Source organism: Vespa velutina, chromosome 11 (genome assembly GCF_912470025.1).
Source record: "Vespa velutina chromosome 11, iVesVel2.1, whole genome shotgun sequence".
NCBI lineage: Eukaryota > Metazoa > Arthropoda > Insecta > Hymenoptera > Vespidae > Vespa > Vespa velutina.
Window position 1 is genome coordinate 2,697,450 of NC_062198.1, and position 10,000 is coordinate 2,707,449.

The 10,000-nt window shown below is 29.0% G+C and overlaps 1 protein-coding gene across 10 annotated transcripts in view; it reads left to right on the plus strand.

The window, feature by feature from the left end:
* Nucleotides 1–10,000, plus strand: part of LOC124952913 (chondroitin sulfate proteoglycan 4) — an 80,940-nt gene that overhangs the window by 43,752 nt on the left and 27,188 nt on the right. For 9 of the 10 annotated variants that reach the window (XM_047503530.1, XM_047503527.1, XM_047503528.1 and 6 more), the window contains one exon: nt 191–407. In XM_047503530.1, the coding sequence (XP_047359486.1) occupies nt 191–407 (217 nt within the window). Of the gene's footprint in view, nt 1–190; nt 408–4,015; nt 4,777–10,000 lie in introns of those variants that run through there. The other variant, XM_047503536.1, reaches the window with a different exon arrangement.

Sequence of the window (10,000 nt, forward strand, 5' to 3'; positions counted from 1 at the left end):
AATTAGAGAAAGGATATTGTTAAAATATTTCTCAATTTTTTTTAAGTCAAAAAAGAGAGAGATAGATAAACAGAAAGAGAGAGAGAGAGAGAGAGAGAGAGAGAGAGAGAAAGAAAGAGAGAAAATTTGTTTTCTTGATGAATATATATTTTAATATTAAAACTAACCATTTTACTTATCCGTTTTATAGGACACACCGACTATTTACGCGGATGTATGGCTGACATAATCTACAATGGTGCAAGAGTAATAGAATACACTAGATCTAGAAGGGGCCAATCCGATGCCACCGCAGTGACATGGGGATGTTCACCGGAATTCGACGCCACATGGAGCACGGAAGTTAGCTTTGTCGAGGATGGTGCCTTCACGGCGATTCCACAAGCTATACCACGTTCCGGATCGAGGTAAGTACTATTAAATATTATTCCTTTTTTCTTTTCCTTCATTTTTTACCTTCTTTACAATTTTTCAAATCGAATCGTAGTTTCTATAAAAATTTCTCTTTAAAGAAATATAAACAAATTTAAATAAAAAATTAAAATATAAAAATTTCTATTAAAAAAGAAAAAGAAAAATAAATTTCTTATTACGATGTTAAGTCATAGAGACAGAGAGAGAGAGAGAGAGAGAGAGAGAGAGAGAGAGAGAGAGAAAAGAAAATACACAATCCAATGTTTTTCTGTAAATAAAATTTAAAAGAAGAAAATTTAAAAGAAAGACGAAAGAGAAGAAAAAAAATCAGATCAATTCATAGATAAATATTATTATTACAAATGGGATATATTACAATGAGAAATAATATGAGAAATAATCTTTATTTCTTATTTGTATCGCTTAATTATTCACAAAATTAATATGCGATAAAAAAACGAAATGAAAATTTCTCAGGATAGCGTGTGAAAATATAATCAAAATTTCGTATTTCTAAATAATATTTCATATACAACGAATAAAATATTTTATATTCTATATCATATATTTCATATTTCATATTCAAATTTCTTTTACAAAATCAAACGTATTTGTTATATTTTAAAAAAGATTTCTATAAAAGAAAAAAAAAGAATAAATAAATAAATAAATAAATAAAATATACAAATTCCTTGTCACGATGTTGTCATTAGAAAAAAAGAAAAAAAAAAAAAACAAGAAAAACAAAAAAAAAAAAAGAAAAAAGAAAAAATACGAAATATAAATGAGAAAAAAGAAAGAAGAAAAGAGAAGAAAAAAGAAAAGTACATAGAAAATTCGCTCGTCTCAAATTCGTTCGTTCACATTGAACTTAGAAAATGTATTCTATAAACTTGAAACTTTATAATGCATATATAACCCGTCTAAATCAAACGAAAGATCATAGTTAAACTCGAAATAATTCAAAAATCATTTGCAAAAACGGAATTACTTGTCTAGACGAGAAGCGAAAAGAAAAAGATCAATATTAAATCAACGAATAGAGAAAGACGACAACATCGAGTTTCCCTTTGACGTATAAAATCACGCCCTTTCAAAGTTAGAAGCTATCGCGCTTAACCTTCGCTCGCTCTTCAAACCTTTATGCTCTTTACCACTTCAACAGAACATTTAACTCCTTCTTCTTCTTTTCTTTTTTGTTGCTCTTTTTCTTTCTTCTTTTTATTTTTTTTTTTTTTTTTTTTTTTTTTTTTTTTTTCTTTTTTTGTTCACCGAAGCAGATCAACGTGTACCTCTTCGAAAAGGTATTTTAATTCGAGACGTGTTTTATGAGAATGAGAGAAAGAGAGAAAGAAAGAGAAAGAGAAAGAGAGAACTATAAAACGCGATCTAAAAAAAGAAAAAAGTAAGAAGGAAAGAAAGAGAGAAAGAGAGAAAAAAAAAAGGAGAAGTGAAAAGAAAAAAAGTGAAGAAAGAAAGAAAGAAAGAAAGAAAGAAGAAGGAGGAAAAAAAGGGAGAAGTTCATCGTTAGTTTGTAAAAGATTCGCGCAAAGGAAGAATGTCACAAACTAAAGCAAATGCTTTCTTTATAACGAAGGGAGCCCCAGCTATGGGTGCTATGCTATTTTCTATCTCTCTTTCTTTCTTTTACACTACGTGCATGCATATACATTTTTCTTTTTTCTTTTTCTTTTTCGTTTTTGTTTTTCTTCGTCTTCTTCTTCTTCTTCTTCTTCTTCTTCTTCTTCTTCTTATCTTCATCTCTCTCATACACATTTCTCTCTCTCTCTCTCTCTCTTTCTTTCTATCTATCTATCTATCTATATATCTATCTATCTCTCTCCATCTCTCTTTGTAGGGTCATCTTCCATTGAATGCATCAAGAGAATGTATACTATAGTTCTTCTCTCTTTCCAAGCAAGTAACAAACTTCAGTATTACCATCTACGAATGTTTCACGAGTATCTTCTATATAGATTCTGTTGTTCTCGAGTACGTGGTCAATCATGATGGCACGTGTAGATTATAATAAACAGAATGAGGACATTGAAATTTCTATAAGATCGAATCAGAGTAGTAATAGAGAAAGAGAGAAAGAGAAAGAGATAGAGAGAGAGAGAGAGAGAGAGAGAGAGAGAGAGAGAGAGAGAGAAAGAGAGAGAGAGAGAGAGAGAGAGAGATAGTAAGATGAAAACAATACGTGAATGTAGAAATTCATGTTAACGAAATATACTCAATATTAACATAGAGAAGAAAATATTTATACGTGCGTTGATTTCAATGGTCTCCTATACTATAATGTAAATTAAAGGGCATTTCATTTACGTTAAAATCGCTAGAAATTCGTTTTACTAACGAATACGTGTGTACACATACAAATATATATATATATATATATATTTATATATATATATATATATATATATATATATATATGAGTTTTCTTTGTATATGCGTGTGTTTATGTATGCGTGTATGCGTATGTACGTGTAGCCGTAATACGTATTCGGGTCAGAGAAACCCTTTCATATTACACTCCTGGTATCTTCTCTTCGCATAGCTTTTAACGACGAAGCTTTCCCAGGCAAATGTCGTTAAACCGTCTCGGAAAGCTCGAAACAACTGCCACAATCGTGTTACGAACATTTCAGGATCCTCTGATACTCTTAACGTTGTCTCGTGTTCCGCCAATGAAAAACTCTTTGATTCAACAAAGACTTTTTGATCGACTCTTTGATAAGAGAATATCGTTTCTCTCTTTTTGTCTCTCTCTTACTCTCTCTCTCTCTCTCTCTCTCTCTGTAATTAATTCTATTGAAAAATGTAATAGCCATAAAACGAATGAATCGACGTATCTTATTCTCTCATCCACCTTTTTTCTACTTCGTCGAGTGAAATTATTCGATATTGGAATTGTAGAAGCGAAAAGGAACGTAACGTATGTACGAAAAAGGAAGCACCTACCGTATCGTTCAAACTCAAGAAAAAGAAAAAGAAAGATAAAGATAAAGATAAAGAGAGAAAGAGAGAGAGAGAGAGAGAGAGGGAGAGAGAGAGATGGGAAAAGACATAGAAAAGAGAAAGAAAGGGAGATGAACATTTTATGGAGTCGATATGAACACTTTCCTCCTCCTTTCCTAATGGATAGACCAAAATGTTCCTTTCCGGAATAAATGTGAGAGTCATGGTAATCGTCCACCAAATTCTACCATTGGGATATATTTATTTGGCCCATTCGCGCGTTCTTCCTTCCTTCCGTATGTATAATCTAGTAGCAGAGAACAAAGAGATAAAAATAAAGAAAAGGAAACGAAAGAAATGGAGCCGAGCAATCCAACAGCGACCACTACCACTACCATCATCACTATCACTATCACCACCACTCAACATCACCATCAACATTATCAATAGAAGCACCAACGGCAACAATATCACTAACACCATTATTTCTATCACGACTGCTATTCAATGGAATTTGATGTATGTATGTATACATATATATATATATATATATATATATATATATATATATATATATGTACGTACGCATGAGGATTCTTTAAAAGGAAAAAAAAGGAGAAAGAAAAAAAAGAGCGGGGGAGAAAAGGGAAAAAAAAAAGAAAAAGAAGAAAAGATAGAATAAAAAATAAACGAAGATGAAAAAAAGGGAAAAGTAAATAAATAAATAAATAAATAAATAAATAAATAAATAAATGAACGGAAAAAGTCAGGAATAAAGTGAGTTTTACGGGTTTCCGCTTATATGTAAATACGGACAATTTATTGCCTTTGCGGACAACCATAGAGGCCGCGATAATAATATGGCGACACTCTTGGCTTTTCTTTATAAGATGACTTACGGGCTGCAATATTTACCCGAAAGAAACACAATCTCGTTCATGCGCTAATGAAGAAACTTTAGAATTTACAACGAGCTATTTATCTCTCTTTTTCTCTCTCTTTCTTTCTTTCTTTCTCTCTCTCTCTCTCTTTCTCTCTCTCCATCTCTCTCTCTCTCTCTCTCTCTCTCTCTCTCTCTCTTTCTCTTTCTCTCTTTCTGTCTGTCTGTGTGATTTCGTCGTTATGATTGTTTCGATGAAAACTGAGAAGATTTTGATAAAAAGTCGATAAAGGTGGAGAAATAACAACGAATCATAGGCCGGAAATTATTTTAAGCAGAGGAAGACAAAAAGAAAAAGAGAGAGGGAGAGAGAGAGAGAGAGAGAGTGAAAGAGACAGAGGGAGAGAGAGAGAGAGAGAGAGAGAGAGAGAGAGTGATTATATAAAGGTTCAAGATTACTCGGCAAACATTTTACTATGCTATGATAAAACGTGAAGAAACAATATTGGATCGAGGTGATTGTATGTATATAAAAAAAAATTCTAATATAACAACTATTATTATATTAGTTTTTAATTATTAACTGATAGTTAATCTATTTTTTATTTTTCCTTCTTTCATTTTTCTTTTTCTTTTTTTTTTTTTTTTTTCTATTTTTATAAGTCTCAATCAATTCTAAAACATAAGATTTAATTTTAACGTTTAAAGGCGATATTTAAGATACAAATTATAAATGAATTTTAATTTTAGAAAGAAAAAAATATTCAAATTCACGTACTCATAGTTTCATTCTAAACGAATCGATAAGAATTAAATGATATTAAACGAGTAAAATTTTAACTCGTCGTTTATATATCATACATAGAAATCGTAATATTTTGTATTATTAATAACGCAACGATCGAAATCTCGTTTAATTTGAATCAATTTAAAAATTCAATTCAATTGTAATTTGTAATTGAATATATTCTTTTTATTCGATCGAAAGTGAATTTTTATTTGTTAAACATTTACGATTTCGTCAACTATAATTTTTTTTTTTCCGAAAAAAAGAAAAGAGCCGATAAAACTTTTTTTAATGAAATTACTTAATAATTAAAATTTGTCGTCATATAATAATAATAATAATAATTATTATTATTATTATTATTATTATTATAATACTAATAATAATAATAATAATAATAATGATATACGTTCAGAGAAACATTGAAAGACTCGAAACTTTTGGAAAATATTCGAAACATTTTAATCGAATTTCCTATTGAACTTAACGACTTCTCGGAGGATTATTAACTATTTTGGATCAATTAGGAGAGACGAGGCGCTATTTCTCGCGGCTTTGGTATGGTAAAACGATATCGTTGCTAATTCGTAGGCGAATTATAGGGAAACGCATGTGGCATTAATACAGCAATACCGTTGAATCTCGCAATACCGAACGTATAACATCCAGCGTATAGCGTCAATCATAATAGACGATCGTACGATCGAAATATATGTGTACAAGATCAGAATGATTAATTCGTACTGTAGTGCAAGTTTAAGCGGTTTATCATCAAAATTTATTTTTAAATAAATGAAACTAACTTCGATTGATAATAAGAACAACTTCAAATGATATATAATGATATATATGATGATTATATGTATATATATATATATATATATATACATAATATGTGATATATAATATAGATAATATAATATATATAGATTAATTAGTTACTGTTGAAAAGAAATAATATATATATATAAATGAAGGGATTATTATTCTGAATACTTTTTTCAATTTGAATATTCGTCCAAATCAATTTTATTACGATTTTTAATTAATATCATAATATTTATGAAATAAATTTATTCCATATGAAAGTATAATTTATTTTAAAAAGAAAGGATTGTATAATATATGATTAAAAAAAAAAAAAAAAAAAAAAGAAAAAGAAAAAGGAACTAATTAATAATTTTAAACAAATCTTATTTTGTTATTTAGATATACGGATCGGTGTAAACATGATTACGAGAGCATTAGAGAGAAGATTATGATTATATCGAGAATATTTCCAAAATAAATTAATTACAATTATAATTAATATTAAAATCCTTCACAATTAATTCCGTATCTAAACTGTTATCCGAATGTTATCGTATAAAATTAATTAAATTTATATAAACATTACAAATATAATTACGAAGATTAATATTTGTCAAAATATTATCATTATTATTATTATTATTATTATTATTATTATTATTATTATTATAAAAAAAAAACAAAATTTGAATGCAAAGAAACGACGATAGATGACTACACTCGATATATTTTCTTTAATAAAAGAAAAGAATAAGAAATAATACATGAAAATATAAGAACTCGAGATCGAATCTATCTTCTTTTAGGCATCGATAACGTGGAAAAGGAATATTTCTGTTTTTCCATAAACGTTTCGTTTCACAATCTCCTTCCTAGCCTTAGTTCTCATCCAACCGAATCTATTTTCTTCGTAGGTGGTATACATAACACGCGACATCGGTAACAGAACGCGTTCACAATTCGATTCCATTTCTTCGAAAATACGGGAACCTAGAGATTTCCTCGATTTAAGCGAATTCTCTTTAGACTGTGAAGGAATCTAAACTCTCAGGTGTGCACGATGACAACGAGTAGCGAGGACGAGGACGAGGACGAGGACGAGAACGAAGACGAAAACGAAAACGAGGACGAGAACGAGGACGAGGATGAGAACGTGAACGAGGCTTCTCAGAGGCAAAATATTTTCTCCTTGGAAATCTTTGTTCAGTTTGGCGAATCGATTCGATTTATTAGAGGTCGCATTGACAGAATCCTTGTCACGCTTCACCAGCCTCACCTAATCTTATTCTTATTCTTATTCTTATACTTATTCATTTTCTTCTTCCTCTTATTCTTCTTCTTCTTCTTTATTCTTATTCTTTTTATTATTTTTGTTATTCTTTTTCTTCTTCTTCTTCTTCTTCTTCTTCTTTTTCCTCATCTTTTTTATTCTTTTTATTTCTTTTTTTTTCTTTGTTCTTATTATTTTTATTATTATTCTTTTTCTTCCTTTTTTTTTTCTTCTCGATTTTTTCTTCATTTTCTTTTTTTATCTCTCTTCCCCCCTCCCTAACATTCCACTTGTCGATTTCTCAGATTTCTTAAATCTCAGAGCGTGTCACGGATGCTTCGCATTTTCGCGCATTGCTCGACGCGTGCCACCTGTATCGACGCCCATGGGAGAGAATGCATAACAGCAGCCATTCATTCCTTCTCGTCGTCTCTATGTCACCCTCTTTCTTTCTCTCTTTCTCTCTCTCTCTCCCTTTATATATATATATATATATATATATATATATATATATATATCCTTTTATTCTCTCTTAACTTTTTTAACCTATCCTTTTATAGATTTTATGATATGCCCAATGGTAAATTCGATGGAAATTAATCCATTCATATAAATTATAATCATTTATTAATAATTAATATTATAATATATAACGGCAAGAAAATATATATATATATATATATATATATATATATATATAAATCTATCGAATGAAACAATATGAAATAATTAATTACTCTTCTAATTGTTGTACGTTATCGATCATTTTAAATAATAAATGATAGAAATGATGAATTCATAGAATAAAATGAAATTGAAAATAATTTCCATACGGTCGGAAGTGATTCGCTTTGAAAATGATTATTAGATATGTTATCTCTTTGGAACAAAAAAAAATAATATAAAAAAGAAAAATAGAGAGAGAGAGAGAGAGAGAGAGAGAGAGAGAGAAGGGAGGGAGAGAAAACAATGTTGGAAAAGATAGAAGAAAACATGAGACCACGAAGTAATTCAACAAACATGAACTTTTCCACAGTGGAGCTACAAAACGTGATATCTTCATCATTGCAACTCTTTACGGAGTCGGACTTTCTGAAGGAGTTTCAAGAGCCAACAAGTTAACTATAAGAAGTTGTACAAACTTCATAGCGATACGATCATATTCGGTGCCATAAATTTTGTTGTTACATTGCACGTGTCGGTTGCCTTTACGAAGAAAGTTGCAGATTACCTAGGTAGTTACGTAAACGATCGAAGCTGCTTACGTTTCGTCGTTGCTCGCGTTCCTCTTCGTAAGAGCCAATAGAAACGACCGGTGAACAAGCTTTTGAAGATGTTAACTTTAACGAGAAAGGAAATATATATATATATATATACGGTGACATCTGTGAGATCGTATCTATAATATCATTGGAATATGAATTTCAATGATACTATTGGATCTATCCTTGAATTTATTCTATGAATAACATAAGTTCCTTTTCAAGAAAAATTATTCGAATATTATTTGATATTCGTTTCTTCGACTATCGTAATTTATTAAATAATATTATTTTTATATTATTTAATACAAGTCAGTGATTAGAACCAGAAAAAATAATTAATTAAATTATCAATTGTTTAACAAATTTATTCATCTGTATGAATTTAAAGTAACGTGGACGAAAACATAACTTATTCATTTAATTAAATATCTATTTATTATTATTATTATTATTATTATTATTAATATTATTATCATTATTATTACAGTAATACAATTAAAATTTACTATTTTTATTGCTTAAGGTAAATATGTGATATGAACAATAGAATCGATTAAATTTTTGATTTAGAATACAAATAATATTAGAATACAATAATCGATAATGACGTGAATAAAAGAAAATTCATTTTTATTATTATTATTATTAATATTATTATTATTATCATTATAATAATAAAATAAATTCGAATGGAAATAATGGTAGTACGTGAATCCATGAATCACGAAATAAAAAGAAAAAAAGAAAGAAAGAAAGAAAGAAAAAAGAAGAAAAGAAACAAGACAGTAAAGTGTTATATGCGCCACTTATTCACCCTTTTTTCACAAGTGGCAGCTGATCGGAAAAGCCGGTAAAGTGCGAAATAAATTCTCTGATCGAAGCATAGATCTTCTCGTTCATTTTTAATCGCGCTCGAATGACACCGGACTCGTTCTACTGTACTTCCTCTTTTTTTTTTCTTTATTGTTTATTTATTCGTTTTCCCTTCTTTTATTTATTATCGTTATTTCTTTTATCGTTCTTCTTTTTGTCTTTTTGTCTTTTTTCTTTTTTCTTTTTTTTTTTTCGTATTTTAAGAAAAAAAAAAAAAACGAACGACAAAAGCTCCAACGTTTTTCTTCGTTCTTTTTATTCTAACGTGAATATGAAAAAGACAAAGAGAAAGAGAGAGAGAGAGAGAGAGAGAGAGAGAGAAAATGAAGATTATCGTTAGGAAATATTAGCTTTTCCTATAGTCTATTATCAAGGAAGTTTATTAAAAAAAATCACTTTGTTTATCAAAGAGCATGAATCGCTAGATATATTGTACATACGTATATGTTATACTAAAGAGTGTATATGAGTTGTGGATATATATATATATATATATATGTACATAAGTAGATTATTATTAGAACAATTTTAAAGCAGAGAAAAAAGTAATATTGATTGAAAAATGATTATAATGATACGATATAATATTTAAGGTAATTTCATTAATATAATGTTGATAATGTCGAAAAGTATAACTATTAATAATATAACGTAAAATATGAACTTACAAGTCAAATTATATCTAATATAATAAAAATAATGAGGAGAAAGTAAGGAAGAGAGAGAGAGAGAGAGAGAGA